At 38.2% G+C, this 24,966-nt stretch overlaps 2 protein-coding genes across 2 annotated transcripts in view; both read left to right on the top strand.

The window, feature by feature from the left end:
* Positions 1–1,884, top strand: part of NECAP1 (NECAP endocytosis associated 1) — a 43,120-nt gene extending 41,236 nt beyond the window's left edge. Inside the window, exon 8 of the mRNA XM_078450122.1 lies at positions 1,799–1,884. Within this exon, the coding sequence (XP_078306248.1) occupies positions 1,799–1,820 (22 nt within the window). The 3' untranslated portion in view covers positions 1,821–1,884. The remainder of the gene's footprint in view (positions 1–1,798) is intronic.
* On the top strand, positions 1,826–22,768 carry CLEC4A (C-type lectin domain family 4 member A). The gene is made up of 6 exons (XM_060658492.2): positions 1,826–1,934; positions 6,499–6,615; positions 7,851–7,952; positions 20,114–20,265; positions 21,359–21,474; positions 22,502–22,768. Exons 1-6 carry the CDS (start codon positions 1,853–1,855, stop codon positions 22,647–22,649), a joined length of 717 nt encoding a protein of 238 aa, XP_060514475.1. The 5' UTR covers positions 1,826–1,852; the 3' UTR covers positions 22,650–22,768.
* Positions 22,769–24,966: the final 2,198 nt, after the last annotated feature.

Here is a 24,966-nt window from a genome sequence, read left to right as displayed (position 1 = left end):
TGGTCTGGAGTGCCAGGGCCTGAAAGGTGAAGAAGACATCTATGTGGTGGGGAGGCCAGGTGCAGGGAGCTCAAGCAGGATGGTCCTTGCTGGGAGGTGGGGGATCCGGCACGGGTCAGGAAAGTGGCAGACCCGGTGTGGGTTTCAGAAGCCGAACGGGATGAGGAAGCCGTCCACATGGTAGCGTAGCCCTGCGTGGGGACTCAGAGCCCAGGGAGGGCGAGGAGAGCTTCCACACATCAGGGTGATCTCGTGTCGGGTTTTAGAACCTGAGTAGGGTAAGGATGGGTTCCAGGTGGGTGTTAGGGAGCTGGCATCAGAAGTCAGAGTCTAGGCAGAGTGAGGAGGGATTTCCTATGGAGGATGGCCCAGCGTGGGGTCAGACCTGAGCAAGTTGAGGATGAGGTCCATGGGGGTTGGCTGGCTCTGTGCGAGAACACCCAAGCAGGTTAAAGGCCCCAGTAGTAATGTTGGCCTGGATTGGCAAGTCAGAGCCCCGTCAGGAAGAGAAGAGCATCTTAGAGGAGGGAATGGCAAAGATAGAAAATTGACTAAACGTGTTTATTACTCAAATAACAAAATAAATAAGTAAGTAAGTAAGTAAAAGACAATGGAAGCCGGTTTCTTACTGTAACAGAAGGGAGAAATGTGGAAGGGAGAAAACTAGAATGAACTCCTTAGCGTTGGATTGGAATTAGAGGTTATTAGTGTGAATGCACGGTTTTCAATGTACCTTGATATGGAAAGATAGAGGTAAGTGTGTGTGTGTGTGTGTGTGTGTGTGTGTGTGTGTGTGTTATGCAGGAGATGGAGGAATTTGGTGCAGGAGATTAAAAGAAGGAGGATCCTTTGGGGAGAGCTGAATCTAGGGAGTGAGCTTTCAAGAGCACATCTCGGAAGATTCTGAACTGAAGGATTCTTTTTTTGGAATGCTTTCCTCTTGTCCTTTGGAAAAAGTCACATTTGTCACTGACTTTATCTCCTAATTTGTGACTCCATTAAATTATCTTAACTTGTTAAAAAACAGTCACATTGGCCTGTAGAGCCTTTTTGTTGTGGTGGTGTAAGGGATTAAAGGGATGGAGAAGGGTGGTGTGCAGGCTGGCCTATTCCACTAACATCCAGCAAAGAGAGCTGCTTTCAGGAGCTTCTGGAAGCGACTATATCAAAATGAATGGAGATCCATGAAAGAGTCAGTTAAGAACAGGGAAAAGCAGAGAGCACTGGGGAGCAGCTTCAGAAAATGTATGACGTAAGCTTTGACTTCCCTCCTACATACACTCTTGAAAGTGGGGAGGCTGACACATGAGTTTTTTGTCAATGATCCTCTTAGAATGTGGTCACCAAAAGTTGCCGGATCAGCCACATGTGATGAGAATACAACATGAATGAATCTATGCCCAGATTGGTCTATAAATAATTATGTTTGCATACAGATGTACACAAATACATGAAGTTCATTCTTGGCTGGTGAGTTCAGATAATACAGGTCTCAGAAAAGCGTTCTCTAACTGCTTAGTTTCTCTATGTCTTTCCTTCCTATATATATTTTTAAATCTACCCTTTGAGTTCCTACTTTACATTTCCTTATTACATTTATAAATTTATGAGAAGTTCCTTATTACATTTGCTGACGTATGTTCAAATGCTATGATTATCATTGTGCTGATCCTGGAGATTTGGCCTCTGAGGTTGCTAATTTTCACGAGATTCCTCTCAGAGTTATTTGCCTATATGGGGCCCCTGTTCTTGATAGGAAGTATGACAAATTGCCACCATGTTTGGGTTTTATTTTAAGATGTTTTAAGGAAGAGATGTAAAGGATTTTTTGAAGAGAAGATTTCTTCTCGATATGACTTCAGAGACCACTTATGCTGAATTGAGTTTCAAAAATGAATCCAAGTCCTCAGGCACCAAAGAAAGGCCTCCTGCAGGTAAGCACATTTTCTGGTGGTCAGAGTTAGTGATGAGAAGAAGGATGAAGAGAGATTATTGTAAATGAAGCATGATAGTGTTAGTTGCTGGTTCTCTGGCCACAGGTGGGGCACCTAGGATTCTCAGAAGATTGAGTTATCTGAAGATAAGCATTAAGGGATTGTGTAGTTATACGCTAACCAAACTGAGGTGTGACAAGTCCACTAAGGTCCTGAGCTAAGGAGAATGCTAATTATGCTGAGGTTATTCTCCTGTGCCTTCTGAGGCTGAGTGAGACTGCAATCAAGAGATTGGGTACAGGAGTGCCTGGGTGGCTCAAGTCACTTGAACGTCTGATTCTTCATTTCAGCTCAGGTTATGATCCCAGAGTCGTGGGATCGAGCCCCATGTTGGACTCTGAGCTGAGCATGGAGCCTGCTGAAGATTTTCTTTCTCTCTCCCTTTGCCCCACTTGCATGCACTCTCTCACTCTATCCAAAAAAAAAAAAAAAAAAAAAGAGAGAGAGATTGGGTACAGGTCTTGAAACCGTCAACCCAGATACAGGGGATGTTGATGAGTCAGTGGACTCAGGCTCGGTTAGAGGGGAAGAGCTTGGGTGGAGAGCTTTGTGGGCGTCTTTGTTACCGTGGGACCAAAGTGTAACCCAAGACCGTTGCAGATGAAGGACTAGAAAGTTGCAAAGGGAGTCTTCCTTGAATTCAGGAAATCCATTGCATCCTGCCTCCCCAGGATGGATTTAACTGAATTTGGGAGTAGATAAAAGGTAATATGGTTATCATTTATGATATATCAGATATAGAGCAAAAGAGAAAAAAAGCATGTGTATTATAAGAAGCTGTGAGTGGGAGGTCATGATTGCGCATGCTTTCCAAAACACTTCCGTGGAGATAGGGAGAACGCTCAGGGAAACTGTTTTTTTCCCCTTAAAAAGCTTTTTTTTTTCTTGCATATTTTATTTTATTTTATTTCTTTTTCTTTTTTTCTTATTATTTTTTATTTTTTTATTTTTTTAATATGAAATTTATTGTCAAATTGGTTTCCATACAACACCCAGTGCTCATCCCAACAGGTGCCCTCCTCAATGCCCATCACACACCCTCCCCTCCCTCCCACCCCCATCAACCCTCAGTTTATTCTCAGTTTTTAAGAGTCTCTTATGGTTTGGCTACCTTCATCTCTAACTTATTTTTTTTTCCTTCCCCTCCCCCATGGTCTTCTGTTAAGTTTCTCAGGATCCACACAAGACTGAAAACATATGGTATCTGTCTTTCTCTCTATGACTTATTTCACTTAGCATAACACTCTCCAGTTCCATCCACGTTGCTACAAAGGGCCATATTTCGTTCTTTCTCATTGCCATGTAGTACTCCATTGTATATATAAACCACAGCTTCTTTATCCATTCGTCAGTTGATGGACATTTAGGCTCTTTCCATAATTTGGCTATTGTTGAGAGTGCTGCTATAAACACTGGGGTACAAGTGGCCCTATGCATCAGCACTCCTGTATCCCTTGGGTAAATTCCTAGCAGTGCTATTGCTGGGTCATTCCCCTTAAAATTTTTTACAAAACTTCCTTATTATATGTTGAAAGGCTCATTAAAGAAAAAATTAAAAACTGGAGGCATACACGAATTTATATTTATTTTACCATCTAGAGATCACTATAATTTACATTTCAGTGTAGATCTTTCCAGATATAAATACTATATCTAACTGTATTTTTTCTAAAGCCGAGATTATGTTATACATTATTGAGGATTTCGTCCCCCTGCTTGTCAATACCTCATAACTTTGGGAAGACTATTCTTTATTTTTTTGTGGAGGTACGATTGACATAAAACATTCTGCAATAGTCCCCTCTTATCTGGGGGGATATGGTCCAAGATCCCCAGTGAATGCCTGAATAGTGGATAGTACCAAACCCTATATATTGTGGTTTTTTTTCCTGTACATATGTATCTATGATAAAAGTTTAATTTATAAATTAGGTACAGTAAGAGATTAACAACAATAACTAATAATAAAACAGACCAATTGTATTAATATACCATAATAAAAGTTATGTGAATATGGTCTCTCTATCTCAAAATATTGAACTGTATTCACCTTGCTTGTGATGATGTGAGATGATAAAATTCTTATGTGATGAGATGAAGTTAGGTGAATGACCTAGGCATTGTGACCTAGCCTTAGGCTACTATTTACCTTCTGAGGATACATCAGAAGGAGGATCATCTGCCTTCAGACCACAGTTGGCCATAGGTAACAAATTGTGGAAAGCAAAACTGCGGGGATGGGGGCGGGGAGGGGGACTACCGTGTTAGTTTCAGGTATACAATGTAGTGATTTGATTTTTGTATATATTGGTGAAATGATCACCACAATGAGTCTAGTTAACATTTATCACCATAGTCACTCCAATTTTTTTCTTGTGATGAGGCCTTTTGAGATTTAATCTCTTAGCAACTTTCAAATATGTAATAATATTTAATAGTTGATAATACTATAATAATCTATAATATTAACTATAGTCGATATGCTGTACATTTCATCTCCATGATTTCTTTTTTTTTTCTTTCGAGTTTTTATTTAAATTCAAGTCAATTAACATATAGTGTAGTATTGGTGGCAGGAGTAGAATTTAGTGCTTCATTGCTTATATATAATACCCAATACTCATCCCAACAAGTGCCCTCCTTAATGCCCATCACCATTTAGCCACCCCCCCCCCCAACAACAACCCCTGCAGCAACCCTCAGTTCTCTATAGTTAAGAGTTTCTTATGGTTTGACTCCCTCTCTGTTGTTATCTTACTTTATTTTCCATGACTTCTTTATTTTATAACTGGAAGTTTGCACCTCTTAATCCCCTTCACCCATTCCCCACCACTCCTTACCCCACCTCTGGCAACCGCCAATCTGTTCTCTGTATCTGTAAGTTTCGTTTTGTTTTTTGAATTCCACAGATAAGTGAGATCATATGGTATTTGTTTTCTGTATGACTTATTTCACTTAGCATAATGCCCTCAAGTCCCATCCAAGTTGTCACAAATGACAAGAGTTCCTTCTTTTTTTTTTTATGGTTGAATAATAATCCATTGTATATAAATATCACACTTGGTATATCCATTCATGGATGGATGGACGCTTAGGTTGCTTTTCCTAGCTACTGTAAATTATGCTGCAATAAACATAGGGGTGCATATACCTTTTTGATTTAGTTCATTAAATGTCTTTGTTTTCTTTGGGGAGATACCCCGTACTGGAGTTAATAGATCATATGATATTTCCATTTTTAATTTTTTTAAAAGTTTATTTATTTTTTAGAGAGAGTGAGGGGGGGAGGGGCAGAGAGAGAAGGAGAGAACCCTAAGTAAGCTCTGCACTGTCAGCACAAAGCCCGATGCAGGGCTTGAACTCACAAACTGTGAGATCATGACCTGATCTGAAATCAGAAGTCGATGCTTACCCGACTGGGCCACCTGGGTGCCCCTCTATTTTTAAATTTTTGAGGAACCTCCATACTGTTTTCCATAGTGGCTGCACCAATTTACATCCCAACCAACAGTGCACAAGGGTTGCCTTTTCCCCACATGGTCACCAACACTTGTTATTTCTTGTCTTTTTTTTTTTAAGTTTTTATTTAAATTCTAGTTAGTTAATATATAGTGTAATATTGGCTTCAGGTGTAGAATTTAGTGATTCATCGCTTACATATAACACTCCGTGTTCATCACAAGTACCCTCCTTAAACTTTTTTCCTTTTTGATACTAGCCATTGAGAAAAGAATTCTTTTTATTTATTTTTTAATGTTTATCCATTTTTGATAGAAACAGTGTGGGGGGGCGGGCAGAGACCGGGAGAGACACAGAATCTGAAGAAGGCTCCAAGCTTTGAGCTCTCAGTGCAGAGCCCTACATGGGGCTCGAACACACAAACCATGAGATCGTGACCAGAGCCAAAGTCAGAAGCTTAACCCACTGAGCCAGCCAGGCACCCTGAGAAAATAATTCTTAACCATGAAATAGTAACTAGAAAGGTCTGACCTTATTTTAAGAATGTGATGAGAGATGACCATAATAACGATTTATCTGCTATGGCATTATTTATAGTAGTTGAAATTGGAAACAATCTGGAAGATTATTTAAATACATAATGAAATTCTATACAACCACAATAGACAGCGTTAAAGAAAAAATATGGTTGTATGAAGAATGTTCATGGTCTAGTGTATAACAATATAGTAGGTCTGAAGCTAGTGTCTGTGGTATGTCAATCATGTGGGAAAATGTGTACTTATGTATATACACTTTGAAAATTACTGGAAGGATATATATCAAAACATTAGCAACAGTTCCCCCAGTGGTAAGAGGTTGTGTTTTTATGTAGTTTCCAACGTTTCTATAGTGAACATTTTTTTTTCCTATTTTCCTATTATTTCAGATGTCATATTCTTGGTAATAGTATATCATCCTAGAAAAGGGAGAAGAGGAAGGGGAGGAGAAGGAAAGTAAAAATCAGAATTTGTTACTGATGAAACTCCTTTGATTTCTCGTTCAGCTCCCAAAGAGAAGACCAGCCTGAACAAAAGTAATCCCAGTTTTCCCAAGCTACTTTTTGCCTCATTGCTGGTGCTTCTGCTGCTATTGGCAATCTCATTTTTTATCGCTTTTATCAGTAAGTATCCAACTGAAGCTATATGGAATGTCTGCCTTCCATGAAGAGATGGCATCCATTAGATACTGACATTTAATAACGGGTCTATCCAGAAATCTGGAAAAGAAGTCTTCTTTGGGAGGGAGAGACACAATTAATGGGAATCTGTTAGAAATTTTGTTACTTATTTGAGTTTAGTTACTTCCTTATAAAAATAATGGTATCCACCCTATAAAGAAATTGAATATATGTGTGTGTGTGTGTGTCTTGTAGAGGGACCTATATTAGGTACCATTTCTACGCTAGACAGTTGTGTAAGTGAGGACAAATCTGTGTTTGCCTATTAGTGTTTATAAGGCCAGGTTTTTTTGACTGCACAGACATAGATTTTGAGATGAGCAGGTGGACAAAAGGCGATGGGAAGAGATATTCCAGGAAGAGTTTCCATTGAAATTTCACCTTAATCATGTCTTTTCTGCCCAAGACTATGTAAGATCTAAAGCCAATTTGGCAACTAGGTGGATTTCATCGTATCTCTGGCTTTAAGAGCATATCAAAATTTTAAAAGGCATAAGAAGTAGTGAAGCCAGCATGTAGTGGGGCAGGGAGCAAATGGGAGGTAAGGAGAAAAAAAAGAGAAAATTCACTTTCTGGAGGAAGAGGTAAGTTATTTTTAAGTTGTGACATATTTGAGTATATTGGTGTGCTGAAAAAAAAAGCCAGTTGAGAGTGGATAGAGTAAAGGAAGAAGGAGGAGGAAAATAATGCCTATATCTCCTGATCAATGTTGGCTTAAAAAAAAAAAAAATCTCACTTTACAGGTAACCCAGAACTCAGAATTAGCTCAGTCTGCAACGGCCCCCACCCTCCTCCACCACAACAGACCTATGCTGTGTACATCCTCAGACAGAACTGTTTGCTTTCACTCCATTCTCCCACCTTCAGGGCTCACCTTCTGCATTTAGTATTGAAGGAAAATATGGATAAATCCCTTTGCACTCATTATAATGGAGCCATCATGCCTCCCTTCAACTACTGATCTTTTGGCTATTCCTGGAGAAATCTATGGTTTCAAAATCAGTGGGATTAGGATTACATTGAATGTGGGGTGATGAGAAATCTTTTCCATTGTCAGGAGCCTTCCACTCAAGCAACTGGACATTTGTAGATTTTGTTCCTATAAAACAGAATGTGAGAAAGTAACAATAGAGAGCAAAGTCACAACACCAGAAAATGAATGGCCTTTTTTTTTTCAGTTTTCTTCCAAAAATATTCTCAGCTTCTTAAAGAAAAAAAGACTGCAAAAGAGCTCCCTCACACGGAATTGGAATGCCTGAAAGAGAATGTGACCATGGAAGGTAAAAATGAATGTGCCTATAATTCAGTGGCTGACTACACTATGTAAGGATACCAAGTTAATATTTCCAGTAAGATTCACAGGCAGATCATAGTAAGAAGTTGAGTCTCATGATCATTTCAAGCTTCAGGTGTACAAAGAAATAAGACCTAAAATTCTTATATGCGTATCTTTATGTGTACAAAGAAATAGTCTTCATTGTGGAGATGGCTGTTTAAATCCATGGGTAATCTCTTTACGGAATGTTTGTCCAGCCACATCCTTGGAGTTCTTTCCAGAACACCCTTTCTCACTTTTTACAGTCTGGCTAAGAATTTTGTGGGTCTTCAGATTCTGGTTCCTTTTTGCTTCACACTTCCTTCAATTTATCTCTTTCCTTTTGCATTTTACGATAAGCAGTAAGGAGAAATCAGGCCACAGCTTTTTTTTTTTTTTTTCAATATATGAAGTTTATTGTCAAATTGGTTTCCATACACACCCAGTGCTCATCCCAAAAGGTGCCCCCCTCAATGCCCATCACCCACCCTCCCCTCCCTCCCACCCCCCATCAACCCTTAGTTTGTTCTCAGTTTTTAAGAGTCTCTTATGCTTTGGCTCTCTCCCACTCTAACCTCTTTTTTTTTTTCCCTTCCCCTCCCCAATGGGTTTCTGTTAAGTTTCTCAGGATCCACCTAAGAGTGAACACATATGGTATCTGTATTTCTCTGTATGGCTTATTTCACTTAGCATCACACTCTCCAGTTCCAGCCATGTTGCTACAAAGGGCCATATTTCATTCTTTCTCATTGCCACATAGTACTCCATTGCAGGCCACAGCTTTAATACTTGGCTTAGAAATCTCCTCTGCTAAATATCCAAGGCTGTCACTTACAAGTTCTACCTTTCACAAAACATTAGAATACAATTCAGCAAGTTCCTTGCTATTTTATAATAAGAATTGCCTTTCTTCCTGTTTCCAATAATGTGTTTCTCATTTCTGAGACCTTACCAGAAGCATCTTTAATGTTCAAATTTCTACCAACATTCTGTTCATTATGGTGTATGTATATTCTTTAAGACGATAGGATGTTTCTCTACAGCTCTCTTTTACTGAGTCCTCACCAGAATTATCTTTAATATCTATATTTCTACCAGCAGCCCTTTCTTTTCTTTAAAAAAAATTTTTTTTTATGTTTATTTTTGAGAGAGAGAGAGAGCGAGCTTGTGAGTGGAGAAGGGGCAGAAAGAGAGGGAGACACAGAATCTGAAGCAGGCTCCAGGCTCCAAGCTGTTAGCACAGAGCCCGATGTGGGGCTTGAACTCATGAACCTGAGCCAAACCTGAGATCGTGACCTGAGCCGAAGTCAGAGGCTTAACTGATTGAGCCACCCAGGGGCCCCTACCAGCAGCCCTTTCAAGGCAATCTAGGCTTCTTCTAGCATGCACCTCAAAATTCTTCCAGCCTCTACCCATCACCCAGTTCTAAAGCCATTTCATGTTTTTAGGTGTTTGTTACAATAGCACCCCACTTTGGAGCCAAAATCTGTATTAGCCTGCTTGAGTGTCATAACGAAATATCACAGACTGGGAGGCGTAGACAACAGAAATTTATTTTCTCATAGTTATGGAGGCCGGAAGTCCCAGGTGCCATAAGAGTCGGTTTCTGGCGAGGCCTTTCTTCCTGGCTTGTAGACAGCTACCTTCTTGCTGTGTCCTTACATAACCAATTCTCTGTGTGAATGGGGAGGGAGAGAGAGTTTTCTAGTGTCTCTTCCTCTTAGAAGGACACAAGTCCTATTTTAAGGCCCTGCTTTTATGATTCATTTAACCTTTATTACCTCCTTAAAGTCTACCACTGTAGTCACATTGAGGGTTATAACTTCAGCACATGACTGTTGGGGGAACACAGTTCAGTGCAAAACAAGTTTCTATGTAGTTTACTAGAAATTCTTGTGCATTTGATATTTGTTCTATCCTATTTATTAATTTATTCAGTCATGTATTTATATCTCTATATACTCATGGATATTTATCTTACACTTTGGGTTATAATCCAATACTGTATTTATTTTGTTGCTTAAATTGTTCTGCTTGTGCCCCTGGGAGTCTTTCAGTTGGCTCCCATGGCCCTTTGACATGCCCCCATCACTTTGTTGCTTTACTTGGTTTTTGAGCACTTCCTTACTTTTTGGGATTGTAATATTCTCTGGGCTTATATTGTATATTTCTTGCCTTAGTCTTAGAATCAGCTATTTCTCTGTGGAGTCCTGGCTCCTGTTATTGAAGAATGGCATTAGAAACCAAGATTTGAATACTAGGTATGCTCACTGCTGCTGAGGTGTTCTTTTAGCCCTCCCAGTTCACAGAACAAGGAAATCTCTATGTGTGTACTAACCTGTGCGTGTACATATATTGACAAATATTTCTATAGGCAACTATGTATATCTATAATAAGGTATACATCAGTTTTTACTGATGTCTGAAATGTTCCTCCATTAACACATTGCATCATTCTAGCCTACTTCCCTTGATATCTTTAGTGACTACTCCAACAGAGAGAAATCTGGTCCCATTAACTTGCTCAGTACATTTCCTTAATTATTCAATTCCAATTAACACATATAGCAGTATCGGAATTGTAAACTCATACCACCATGGGAAACAACTTTATCAACTAGAATACAGTGCTGGCGTGCGGTGTCTTTTGTCTTTATTCTTGTAGACTCCATTTCCAAAGTCACTTAGGTCATCATCCTCTTCCCACCCCCTTCAGTGTGTTGTGTCTGACATTTGTAATACAGTTAGATTATCTTGTCACAGTCTTCATTCTTTCATGAATTCTCTGACTTCCTAAATGGATTTTTAAAGCTTTATACAACAAATATGTAAAGTTCTGTGGATTTTGACAAATGCATAATGTTCTGTATCTATTATTAAACAATATCATACAGAATAACTTCACCGCCCAAAAAGTCCCCTGTGCTCCATTCTCCTTTCCAAACTTTTGGTAACCACTGAAATTTTACTGCCTACTTTGTCTTTTCCTATCATTGGAATTACAGTTGGTAGGTAGTCTTTTCACTGGAATTACAGTTGGTAGTTGTTTTTACTTAGCTTATTTTATTTTATTATTTTATCATTTAAATATTTTTGTTGAAGTATAATTAACATACACTGTTATATTAGTTTCAGGTGTATAACATATTGATTCGACAATTCTATATATTGATGCTCACCTTGATAAGTATAGTCACCATCTGTCACCGTACAATGTTATTACAATGTTATTGGCTGTATTCCCTATGCTGTACTTTTCATCTCCAGGACTTATTTATTTTATAATTGGAAGTTTGTACCTCTTAATCCCCTTTACCTATTTCATCCGTTCCTCCGGTAACCTCCATCTGGCTACCACCAGTTTGTTCTCTGCATTTAAGAGTCCGTTTATTTTTTGGTTTTGGTTGGTTTGTTGTTCATTTGTTTTGTTTTTTAGGTTCTACAAAGTGAAATTTTATGGTATTTGTCTTTTTCTGTCTGCCTTGTTTCACATAGTGTAATACTCTCTAGGTCCATCTGTAACGAACAGTAGGATTTCCCTCTTTCTCATGACGGAATAATATTACATTGTATATAAATATTGCAGCTCCTTTATCCACTCATCTATCAATGGACACTAAGGTTGCTTCTGTTTCTTGGCTACTGTAAAAAATACTGCAGTAAACATAGAGGTACATATATGTTTTCGATTTTGTGTTTTTGGTTTTTTGGGGGGGTATATAGTAGTGGAATTATTGGATTATGTGATTATTTTTAATTTTTTGAGGAGCCTCCATACTGTTTTCCACAGTGGCTATACCAACTTACATTCCTACCAACTATGCATGAGGATTCCCTTGTTTCCACCTCCTAGCCAACACTTGTTTGATTCCACGTCTCTGATTCTAGCCATTCTGACTGGTGTGAGGTAATATTTGATTGTGGTTTTGATTTGCATTTCCCTGATAATTAATGGTATTGAACATCTTTTCATGTGTCTCTTGGTCATCTGTATGTCTTCTTTGGAAAAACATTCAGGTCCTCTGCCCATTTTTAATAGGATTATTTGGTTTCTTGGGTGTTGAGTTGCTTAAGTTCTTTATATATTTTGGATGTCAATCCCTTATTGGATATATCATTTGCAAATATCTTCTCCCATTCACTAGGTTGCCTTTTTTTTTTTTAATGGTTTCCTTTTCTGTGAAAGCTTTTTATTTCAATATAGTCCCAATAGTTCATTTTTGCTTTTGTTTTCATTCTCCGAGGAGGTATATCATAAATATGTTGCTAAAGCCGATGTCCAAGAGATTACTGCTTATGTTTTCTTTTAGGAGTTTTATGGTTTTAAGTCTCAGATTTAGGTCTTTATCCATTTTGACTTTATTTTTGTGTATGGTGAGAAAGTGGTCTAGTTTCATTCTCTTGCATGTAGCTGTCCGGTATTCCCTACACCATTTATTGAAAAGACTGTCTTTTTTCCATTTTATATTCTTGCCTCCCTTGTCATAGATTAATTGACCATGTAACTTTGGGTTTATTTCTGGGCTTTCTATACTGTTCCCTTGACTGATGGGTCTATTTTTGTGCCAGTACCATACTGTTTTTATTACAAAAGGTTTGTAGTATATCTGGAAATCTGAAATTGTGATACCTCCAGCTTCGTTCTTTCTCAGGATTGGTTTGGTTATTCCAAGTCTTTGTGGCTCCATACAAATCTTAGGATTATTTGTTATAGTTTTGTGAAAAATGCTGTTGTTATTTTGATAGGAATTGCATTGAATCTGTAGATTCTTTTGGGTAGTATGGACATTTTAATGATATTAATTCTTCTGATTCATGAACATAGTATATCTTTCCATGTGTGTCATCTTCATTTCTTTCATCGACATCTTATAGTTTTCAGAGTATAGGTTTTTTACCCCTCTGGTTAAATTTATTCCTAGGTAATTTATTGTCTTTGGTGCAACTATAAATGGGACTATTGTCTTATTTTTCTTTCAGTTACTTTGTTATTAGTGGGTAGAAATACAACAGTATGTATAATATAATATATTAATTTGTATCCTTTAACTTTAATGAATTTATCAGTTCTGATTTTTTTGGTGGAGTCTTTAGGACTTTCTATATATAGTATCGTATAAGCTGCAAATAGTGAGAGTTTTACTTCTTTTCTTACCAATCTGGATGCCTTTTATTTCTTTTCCTGTCTGATTGTTACAGCTAGGACTTCCAGACTATATTGAATAAAAGTGGTGAGAGTGAACATCCTTGTCTTGTTCCTGATCTTATAAGAAGAACTGTCAGTTTTTCATCATTGATTATGTTGTTAGCTGTGGGTTTGTCATATGATCTTCATTATTATTATTGTTATTTCTAAATATAATTTATTGACAAATTGGTCTCCATACAACACCCAGTGCTCATCCCAACAAGTGCTCTCCTCCATGCCCATCACCCACTTTCCCCTCTCCTCCACCCCCCATCAACCCTCAGTTTGTTCTCAGTATCCAAGAGTCTCTTATGGTTTGCCTCCCTTCCTGTCTGTAATTTAACCCCCTCTTCCCCTCCCCCATGGTCTTCTGTTAAGTTCTCAAGATCCACCTATGAGTGAAAACATACGGTATCTGTCTTTCTCTGAGGTTCCTCAAAAAATTAAAAATTGATCTTTGTTATTTTGAGATATGTTCCCTGTAAACCCCTTTTGTTAAGAGTTTTTGTTATGAACAAATGTTATATTTTGTCAAATACTTTTTCTGCATCTATTGAGATGATCATATGGTTTTTCATCCTTCTTATTAATGTCATGTATCACATTGATTGACTTGCTAATATTGAACCACCCTTGCTTCCCTGGGATAAATCCCACTTGATTGTGGTGAATGAACCTTTTAATTTAATGTTGAAATCAGTTTTCTAATATTCTGTTGAGGTTTTGCATCTGTGTTCATCCAAGATATTGGCCAATAGTGTTTTTTTTTTATTTTTTTAAGGTAGTATCTTTATCTGGTTTTGATATCAGAGTAATGCTGGCCTTGTAGTGTGAATTTGGAAGTTTTCCTTTCTCTTCTAAGTTTTGGAATAGTTTGGAAGAATACACATTAACTTTTCTTTAAGTGTTTGTGGGAATTTACCTATAAAGCCATCTGATCCTGGACTTTTTTTTCTTCAGACTTTTTGGTTGCCAGTTCAATTTTGTTATTAATAATTGGTCTGTTCAAATTTTCTATTTCTTCCTTGTTCAGTTTTGAAAGATGGTATGTTTCTAGGAATTCATCCATTTCTAGGTTGTCCAGTTTGTTGGTCTACATTTTTTTATACATTCTCTTATAATTCTTTGTATTTCTGTGATTTTGATTATTTCTCATCCTTTATTTCTTTAAAGAAAAAAATTTTTTTCAATGTTTATTTATTTTTGAGAGAGAGACACACACATACAATGTGAGCAGGGAAGGGCAGAGAGAGGGAGACACAGAATCTGAAGCAGAGTCCAGGTTCCAAGCTGTCAGCACAGAGCCCGATGTCGGGTTTGAACCGCAAGATCATGACCTGAGCCGAAGTTGGATGCTTAACCAACTTAGACACCCAGGTGCCCCTCTCATCCTTTATTTCTGATTTTATTTATTTGAATCCTCTCTCTTTTTTTTGCGAAGGCTGGCTGAAGGTTTATCAGTTGTGTTCATCTTTTCAAATAACCAGTTCTTGCTTTCATTGATCTTTTCTATTTCTTTAGTTTCTATTTCCTTCCTTCTACCAGCATTGGGCTTTATTTGTTCTTCTTTTATTTGTTCGTTTAGGTGAAAAGTTAGGTTATTTGAGATTTTTCTTGTTTTTTTGAAGTAGGTCAATATCACTATAAACTTCCCTCTTAGAACTGCTTTTGCTGCATCCCAAAGATTTTGGACTGTTGTGTTTTCATTTTCATTTGTCTTCTTGCATTTTTAAATTTCCTCTTTGATTTCTTGGTTGGCCCATTCATTATGTAGTAGCATGTTGTTTAGCTTTCACATGTTTGTGCTTTTTCTAGTTTTTTGTTCTTGTAATTTCTTGTAATCTTTAGTTTTATACTGTTGTGGTTGGAAAAGATGCTTTAGTCTTCTGAAATATATTGAGTTTTGTCCTGTGATCTATCCTGGAGAATGCTTCATGTGCACTTGGAAAGAATGTGTGTTCTGCTGTTTTTGGATGAATATTCTGTATATATCTACTAGATCCATCTCGTCTAATGTCATTTAAAACCAGTGTCTTATCCTCTCACTTCTCCATGCTTGTGATGTCCCTACCATTTGTGGCTAGTTGTGCCAGGGGGTTGGTTCCCAACCGTGTCTCTGCCCCTCCTACCCTTTTTGATGTGGCCCTCTCTCTATGACTAGTTGTGGAAGATCTATTCTGTCAGTCTTCAGGTCATTTTCAGAGTTGGTTGTATAGAGATAGTTGTTACCTTGGTGTGTCGATGGACAAGGTGAGCTCAGGATGCTCCTACTCGTCCATCTTACTATTTTCCATTTTTCTGTTACTGATTTCTAGTTTAATAAGCCTTGTTGTCTGAGAGCAGACATTGTATGATTTCTATTCTTTTCAGTTTGTTAAGGTATATTTATGGCCAGTATGTGGTCTGTCTTGATGAATGTTCTATGTGAACCTAGAAAGAATGTGTATTCTGTTGTTGTCAGATAGAGTAGTCAGTAGATGTCAGTCATATATGGTTTATTGATATTGTTGTTGAGTTCAACTACATTCTTACTGATTTTGTGCATCTGGATCTGACCACTTCTGATAGAGGAGTGCTTAAGTCTCTAACTGTGGTAATGGATATGTATTGAAGTTCTATTTTGTTTCACTTTTTGATGCTGTGTTGTTAGGTGCATACACATTAAAAAATGTTATGACTTCTTGAAGAATTGACCCCTTTATCATTATGCAATGACCATCTTTATATCTGGTAACTTTACTTGCTGTGCACCCCGCACTGTCTGCAATTAATATAGCTACTCCTGGGGCGCCTGGGTGGCTCAGTTGGTTAAGCGGCCCACTTCGCCTCAGGTCATGATCTCGCGGTCCGTGAGTTTGAGCCCCACGTCGGGCTCTGGGCTGATGGCTCAGAGCCTGGAGCCTGTTTCAGATTCTGTGTCTCCCTCTCTCTGCCCCTCCCCTGTTCATGCTCTGTCTCTCTCTGTCTCAAAAATAAATAAACGTTAAAAAATTAAAAAAAAGATATAGCTACTCCTGCTTTCTTTTGTTCAGTATACCTTTCACTACCCATTTACTTAAAACAATTTTTTTAAAAATTTATATTTATTTATTTTTGAGAGACAGAGAGAGACAGAGCACAGGTGGGGGAGGGGCAGAGAGAGAAGGAGACACAGAATCCGAAGCAGGCTCCAGGCTCCCAGGTGACAGCACAGAGCCCGATGCGGGGCTCGAACTCATGAACAGTGAGATCATGATGTGAGCCGAAGTCAGACACTCAACCGGATGAGCCACCCAGGTGCCCCACTACCCATTTACTTTTAATATACACATGTCTTTATATTCTCCTCCTAAAGTTTTAATGTGGGTTTCTTGTAGACAATATATAGTTGAGTCTGGTTTTTTTTTTGATCCACTCTGATAATCTTTGTGTTTTAATTCGTGAATTTAGACCACTGACATCCCAAGTGATTATTAATATGGTTGTATCAATATTTATCATATTTCTTTTGTTTTATATATCTTGCCCTTGTTCTTTGTTCCTTTTTTGTCTTTCACTCTTCTGTGGTTTTGAGAATTTGATATGATTCCATTTTCATTGCATTCTTAGCATATCAATTATACTTCTTTTATACTCGTTGCTCTAAAGTGTGCAATATACTTATCAACTAATCCAAGTCCACTTTCAAATAACTATACAGCTCCATACATAGTGAGAGTATCTTAAAATAGCAAAATGATCCTAATTCCTCCCTCCTGTCTCTTGTATTAATACTCTCACTTATTTCACTTACATCTTTGTATACATAATCTAATACATTGTTGACATTATTATTTTGAACAAATGAAAGATCAATTATGAATATAGATCAGGGGTGTCCGGGTGGCTCAGTCATTTGAGTGTCCGACTCTTAATTGTGCTTTAGGTTATGATCCAGGGGTGTGGGATTGACCTCTACATTGGTCTCCATGCTGAGCGTGGAGCCTGCTTGAGATTCTCTCTCTCTGCCCCCTCTCCCCTGCTTGCACACATGCTCTCTCTCTCTCTCTCAAAAAAAAAAAAAAGAATATAGATCAATTAAGAATATAAGAAATATGTTTTTATTTTACCTTCACTTATTCTTTTTTTGATGCTCTTACTTTATATAGGTCCAGGTTTCTGACCTATAATATTTTTCTTCCCCCTAAAGAACTTCTTTTAACATTGCAAGTTCTACTGGCAACAATTTCCCTCAATTTTTATTTGTCCAAAAAGTCCCTATTTCATCTTCACCTTTGATGGTTAATTTTGCAGGATAAGAATTAGGGTGATAGTTTTTTGTCTCTGAACACTTTAAATATTTCACTACATTCTCTTCTTGTATCCGTCGTTTTGGAGAAGTCTGATGTAATTTCTATTTTGCTTCTCTGTAGATGTGTTTACCCCTTCTAGCTTTTTAAAGGATTTTTCTTTATCTTTGATATTCTGTAGTTTGAATATGATATATCTTAGATGTAGTTTTCTTTGGCATTTATCCTGCTTGGTGTGCTCTGAGCTTTTTTGAATCTGTAGTTTGGTATCTGTCATTAATTTGCGAGAAATTCTCAAATGTTATTGCTTCAATATTTCTTCTGTTCTTTTCTCTTTTTATTGTTCTGCTATTCCCATCATGCACGTATTAACACTTTTTGTAGCTGTCCCACATTTCTTGGATATTCTGTTTGTTCCCCGCCCCCCCCCCCCCGCCCCAGTTCTTTTCCTTTTTTTAGTTTTGGAGACTTCTATTGAGACACCCTCATGCTCAGACTTTTTTCTGCAGCTGTGTCCAGTCTAATAATGAGCTCACTAAAGACAGTCTGCCTTCCTTTTCTTTTTTTTAAATTTTTTAAAATGTTTATTTTTGAGAGAGAGCGCGTGCATGTGCACGAGTGGGGGAGGGGCAGAGAGAGAGAGGGAGACATGGAATTCAAAGCAGGCTCCAGGCTCTGAGCTGTCATCACAGAGCCCGATGTGGGGCTTAAACTCACGAACCACGAGATCATGACCTGAGCCAAAGTCAGAGGCTTAACTGACTGCGCCACCAAGGCATCCCATTTCTTTTTTTTTTTTTAAGTGTATTTATTTATTTTGATAGAGCAAGCGGGGAGTGGGGGAGGGGCAGAGAGAGAGAGAGAGAGAGAGAGAGAGAGAGAGAGAGAGAGAATCCCAAGCAGGCTCTGTGCTGCCAGTGCAGAGCTGAGGCTTGGTCTCATAATCTGGGAAGTCATGAGCTGAGCAGAAATCAAGAGTCGGACGCTTAACGGACTGAGCCACCCAGGCGTCCTAGACATTCTTTGTTTCTGTTACAGCATCTATCATGTTTCCTTTTGTTTCTTAGAATTTCCATCTGTCTGATTACATAGTTCATCTCTTCTTGTATGCTGTCTACTTTGTTCATGAGAGCCCTTAACATATTAATCATTGTTGTTTTAAATTTCTGTTCTGATAATTCCAATATCCTGCTACATCCGAGTCTGGCTCTGATGCTTGCTTTGTCTCTTCAAACTGGGGCGCTTCAAATTGCTATGCTTCTAGCAATTCCCCATTTACACCTCAGGTTTCCCTACCCTGCAGCTGGTTCCCACAGAAATTTTGGCTCCTGGGTTTCTGCTTCAGTAAGTTGTGATCCTCTGTATTTGCCTGCCTGCATAATTTTAAGAGCAGCGGCTTTGCTTGTGAGGAGTTGTTGATTTGTGGTTTGTTCGGCTTTTTGCTTCTTAGGTTGGTATGGTAACTTCCAAGATTCTTGCATGCCAGCCTGGAAATGGGAAGTCTATTTATTTATTTACTTTTGTCTGTTTTGGCTCTGTTATTTGCTTGAGTAATTTCTATATTTCAATTCTGCCTTTCAATTCCCTGATTTTTCTGTCTCCTCTGCTTTTGAGCCCAGCCACCGAAATTTTTATTTTGGTTATTATATTTGTTAGTTATAAAAACTTGTTTGTTCTCCTTTATATCTCTAATTTGTTGGCTGAGATTTTCTTTCTTTCTTTTTGGAGAGAGAGAGAGAGCATTGGGGGCAGGTCAGAAGAGGGAGAGAGAGAGAGAGAGAGAGAGAGAGAGAGAGTATCTTAAGCAGGCTCCACGCTCAGTGCCGAGCCCAATGCGTGGCTCAGTCCTACGACCATGAGATCATGACCTGAGCTGACATCCAGAATCAGACCCTGAACCAACTGAGCCACCCAGGTGCCCCTGTTGGCTGAGATTTTCTATTTCTTTTCTGAGGCATTGTTTTTTTTTTTTTTTTTTTTTTTCATTTGGTCCAAACATGTTTGTACTTTCCTGTTGAGGCATCTTTGTCATGGTTTCTTTAAAATCTCTGTCAGATAATTCTAGTATTTCTGTTCTCTTGATATTGGCATGTATTTATTTTCTTTTTAAAAATTAACTTTGAGGGGCGCCTGGGTGGCTCAGTCGGTTGAGCGTCCGACTTCGGCTCAGGTCATGATCTCGCGGTCCGTGAGTTTGAGCGCCGCGTCGGGCTCTGTGCTGACTGCTCAGAGCCTGGAGCCTGTTTCACATTCTGTGTCTCCCACTCTCTCTGCCCTTCCCCCGTTCATGCTCTGTCTCTCTCTGTCTCAAAAATAAATAAACATTAAAAAAAAAAACTAACTTTGAGAACTTGTAATTCATGGTATGATGGGTGATTTTCCACTGAAACCTGGACATTTGGTATAGTAGTCTGGATCTTATTTAAGACCTCTGTTTTAGCTGCCTTTTCCAGACACCACTCTGGCAAGGGAAGGGGGGCCCTGCCTTGTTACTGCCTGGTACAGGTAGACTTGATCCCCTTGATACCTGGTGGGTGGCTCCTTTTCACCTCTGGATGAAGATGCAAGTTCCAGTTTCCATGGGGTCTTCCTTGGTCCTTCATTTTAATAATACACACACTTAAAATTTTTCTTTTATATTGGACATCTATGGCCTTTCTGTCAATACAGGGAAAGATTGGAGCTGCTGCCCAAAGGATTGGAAGCCATTTAGTTCCAACTGCTACTTTATTTCTAATACAATAAGAAATTGGACGGAGAGTGAGAAGAACTGCTCAGCAATGGAGGCTCACCTGCTGGTGATCAAAACCAAGGACGAGCAGGTGCTTTCTAATAGATGGTGGAACCAGGAGTCCCATCTGGTTGTTGTTTACCTCTCTTGTCTCAGGAGGAGGTTTTCACTGTTTTGGGATATTGATGGTGTGGCAGAAGGCTTTTAGTATAATTGATAAGAAAGGCTACCTAAGCCATTACGTGCTACACCTTCTTCCTGTTTCCATAAAACGAATCTCTCCCAAAATAAATTGGGGCATTTAAAATATAATATGTGGGCTTGGAGTGGAAGAATGAAAATGTCTTAGCCTGAAATACTAGTTTATTCTTTCAACCTGTAAATATTTTAGAAAGTAGTAACTATTTCATGGAGAAGGGGTATTATATCAAATAGAGAAACAGAGTTCGGTCATGAAGAGTCACGGTCAACAATCAGAAATGAATGAAGTTGAAGAAGTTATGAAAGGAGAATGATTTAATCTGCAAAAATTTTCTAATGCATGATTTTGAAGAACACTACTTAAGTGGAGAAGGGAAGTGAATCTGAGATGAGAATTCATTATGGTCGTGGATAGAAATGGCTTCCATTTATATTGAACATCACTATGTTCTAAATGTTTATATCCCCACCAAACTTCATATGGTGAAATCTTAACCCCCTGAGATGGTGGTATTTGGAGGTAGGGTCTTTGAGAGGGTTTAGGTAATGAGGGTGGAACCCTCATGAATGGAATTCATGTTCTTATAAAATAGTTCCCTTGCCCCTTCTGTCGTGTGGATACACAGTGAGAAAAAGCTGTCTATGGATGAGGAGGAGGGCCTCTACCTGACCTTGCTAGTACCCTCATCTGCGGTTTCCAACGTCCAGAATTGTGAGAAGGAAATTTCTGTGGTTTATAAGCTACCCAATCTGGGGTATGTTGTTATAGCAGCCTGAGCAGACCAAGACAAACATCATGGTCACAAGTGTTATCTTTGATCTTGTACTGCTCAGCCAGAGAAGACTGCGGCTCCTGGGCAGGGTCCCCATGTGGCTCTTCCTGGATCCTTTCTTTTTCTTGTCTTCTCTCTAAGGCTACTGTAAAGAACTTAGTTCTACCTGAATACTTTAAAGGCTATAACTCCTTTCTTTTCTTCCCTTAGGATTTTATCATCCAGAACGTGGATATGTCTTCTGCTTATTATATAGGGCTGTCAGACCCAAAGGGAAAAAGAGATTGGCAATGGGTTGATCAGACACCCTACAATGAAAGTGTCACGTGAGTACAGAATTCGATACAGGAATCCCGGGCCCTGGATCATGCACGGATTTTAGAATGTTCCAACTATTAGCTATGAAAATAAAATAGCTCACTCTTAACTCTTGGGCACTAGGTTTAAATAATTTTATTTATTATCTCATATATAATCATCACAAGAACTCTGTGAGGCACACGTTATTATTTTTCCCAGTGTAGATTTGAGGAAATTGAGTTTAGAGAGTTTAGACAGCTCAACAAAGGTTATCCAACAGTGGCGACAGTGATCCTCAAATCCAGCTCTATTTGACATCAAAGTCTGTACTTTTAACTACTACATTATATCTCTAAATATAACAAAAATTTATGTCAGTTAAGGTCATGGCCAGTTATTGACTTAATATTTCTCATAAAGCAAATAAGCTAAATTGTGATACTTATAATATCTCATATTCATGTAGGTCTTTTAAAACTCTTAAATCCTTTAGTGCATTTTAGGGTAATACTACCTTTGATCCTCATATCATAAAGGAATATGACTCTAGTCTCTATTTTTTAGATATGGAAATCAGGAAAATGAAATTATATGTTCAAGATAACAGGGATGTTAGCAGATTTAGGGATCTTAACTAGTTCTTCAGACACCAAAAGCAATATATATTTAAAAAAAGGAAACACACTACAGTGATATTTGGGACTGGGATGAAATCTTTTTTTTTTTTTTTTCCCTTCATCATTTAAGGGAGCTTATGGACTGGTAGTCCCCTGGGAACAGGACATAATGATGGACAAATAGAAGGGCTATCTGCTAGGAGAACGTTTAATGCAATGAAATGACACAATATCGGGTGATGCACACACCGTTTCTGAGGGAAATGCCAGAGTTTCAGGCGGAGGAGAACCTGCATGAGAAATGGAGAAGGAATGATTTGGGCATATCCACCCTTGACATCCACACAGTTCAACCTCAGCCCCCTTCCTCACTGTCCCTAACCCTTTTCAAAGCCCTGTGTGGAGAAACAACCTCATCCATTTTTTTCCCTTTCAGATTTTGGCACTCAAGTGAACCCAGTAATCTTAATGAGCGTTGTGTTATATTACATTTTCGTCATCTACTGAGAGAATGGGGCTGGAATGATGTTCTTTGTAATGAAGATCACAAGTCACTTTGCAAGATGACGAAGATCTACTTATGAATGGGACATTCTGCATGAACATGTGGTTGAATTGGAACCCGCCATTTATAGAGATAGCTAATTTGCTCTTTTTATTCATGTGTAAATCTTGTGGAAGGAAGCTCCATAGAAGTTTTCCATTGGCTGTCACCTTTTCCATTTATGAGAGAATCAGTATACGCATTCATTCATTTCTTCCTTCTCCATGTGCAGAGATCATATTTCTGCAGACACATGGAGGAAGCATGAGCCTCCTTTCCTAATTTTAAGGAGTTAGGCATTGACGTAATTGTATATGATATTGGTATGATTATGTGATGGGGTTCCTCTCTCTGTCTGGATTTTTTTTTTTTTTTCCACAAGAGTGATCAAAAGCAGAATAATCCCAACTATTACTTTCCATTTCTCTCAGACATTTATCAGCTTTAACTGAAGCATGTTATGTGCCAGTTGGAATATGATACACATCAATAGAACTTAGTTTCTGGCTTTGGCCCAGTAGACCATTTGGGATTCTTAGCATTCTCTGCTCATTCTTGGACTGTCATTTAACATCAGGGTGCACTCAGAGGGAAATCCAAAACAACATTAGAGATTTAGAAGTTATTATTAGTGAGTTGACATAGATGTATAATCATTAGGTAGTCTGATAGTTTGTTTTTTTTTTTTCCCTTAAGTTTTATAGTTTCTGTGTGTAGATTGCCACTCAAAATGGCTCCTGGTTTATTTGTATTCCCCTTTGCACTGAATTCTTACAGATCATTTTATTTCAACTACAACATAAAATAGATTTATAATGAAGCCTGTTATTCATTGCTTTCATATGCTAATTATAATTGATCATAGTAAAGCTGATTCTAGCCATGGCTATCCAAGTATGACTTCTTGAGATTATGCCCCGATTATCTTGATACAACTGAGTAATTACATTTGCCACTCATTTCCTGACTGTATCTAAAAAGGAGTTGTTTTTATACAGGTCTGATCTTATCCATAGTATGTAGAACTTACCAGTTTACTCCTCGGAGAGCAACTTACAATCATGGAAGAATTCCAGGGAAGCTTTATTGACAAAGAGTTTTCCTCACTATTATTTCAATAATAAGGGGTTGGAATGAAGAGCAAAAAGAACCACTTTACGAAATGCTTTTGATTTTCAGAATAGAGGGTGTGCTTGAACTGGAGTGCAAGGAGAGTGGTGACATTAGTCATTGCTGGAACTTTCTCTGAGCTCCACCTTATATCTTATGAATGTGGTTCAGATCCTATTTTCTTTAATTTTCCATAAAGCACCACTAAATCAAGATTGTGGGTAACAGTTTATGTAAGATTTGTGTTTAAAGAGTGATATTAAAGTGAAGAGGCATCCAGCTGACTTCAAATCAGTGGACAGAATTTTGAAAAATAAAGTTGCTTTAAGCCACTAAAGTTTTGGGGTGGTTTATTATTTAGCAATGTATACCTGAAACACCTGTGAATTACATTGCGGATTTGAACCAGATTCTGCAAAATAATGAAACATATTCAATCACATTGGTGTCTCTGAAAAGATTGACAGTTTTTGGGTTTTTCTTGTGGGTTTTTTGGGGGAGAATATCTCGAGAACTGGTGGGCACTGCCTTTTTTGCTGTGACTCTCAGCCATTCTGTGCTTCTAGTAACCCACCCTCAAACTCGAGCCATTTGTGAAAGCAATTTTTAAAAAATTTTTTAAATGATTATTTATTTTTGAGAGAGAGAGAGACAGAGTGAGCAGGGGAGGGTCAGAGAGAGGGAAACACAGAATCTGGAACAGGCTCCAGGCTTTGAGCTGTCAGCACAGAGTCTGACACGGGGCTCAAACCCACCAACTGGAAGATCATTACCTGAGCTGAAGCCAGACGTTTAACTGACTGAGCCACCCAGGTGCCCCGAAAGATTGACAGTTTTAAAGTGAGAGTAGGTTAATTTTATCATTAAGTGAATAAAATGCAAAATTAAAGTGTTTGTTTTTTATACAGTTTAATTCTTACTCTTGTGTTGTGGGCATATTATATTACATCAGAGGTATGTGGTTCTTAAAGTTCAGTATATTAAGTGTGCATATATAATTTTTTTCAAATATTAAGTATGAGCAAACAAAAATTGTTTTCAGACCACTATTCTAGAAGATGGATTTGAAAATGCTTGATTGAAGTTTAGGTAATTGTTCCATCTGAGGTAAAAGAAAAAGAAAAATACAAGCTACAAACAAAACTATTTGAAGAAAGTTGTGTTTATGTTGGTTTATTAAGAAGATACATTTAAACCTATGGATGAAATATACTTAGAATTTTAGTATCTATATTCATTTTTATGTT

This window comes from Panthera onca, chromosome B4, assembly GCF_046562875.1.
Source record: "Panthera onca isolate mPanOnc1 chromosome B4, mPanOnc1 haplotype 2, whole genome shotgun sequence".
NCBI classification, from domain to species: Eukaryota; Metazoa; Chordata; class Mammalia; order Carnivora; family Felidae; genus Panthera; species Panthera onca.
This window is presented reverse-complemented; position numbering and strand designations above follow the sequence as displayed.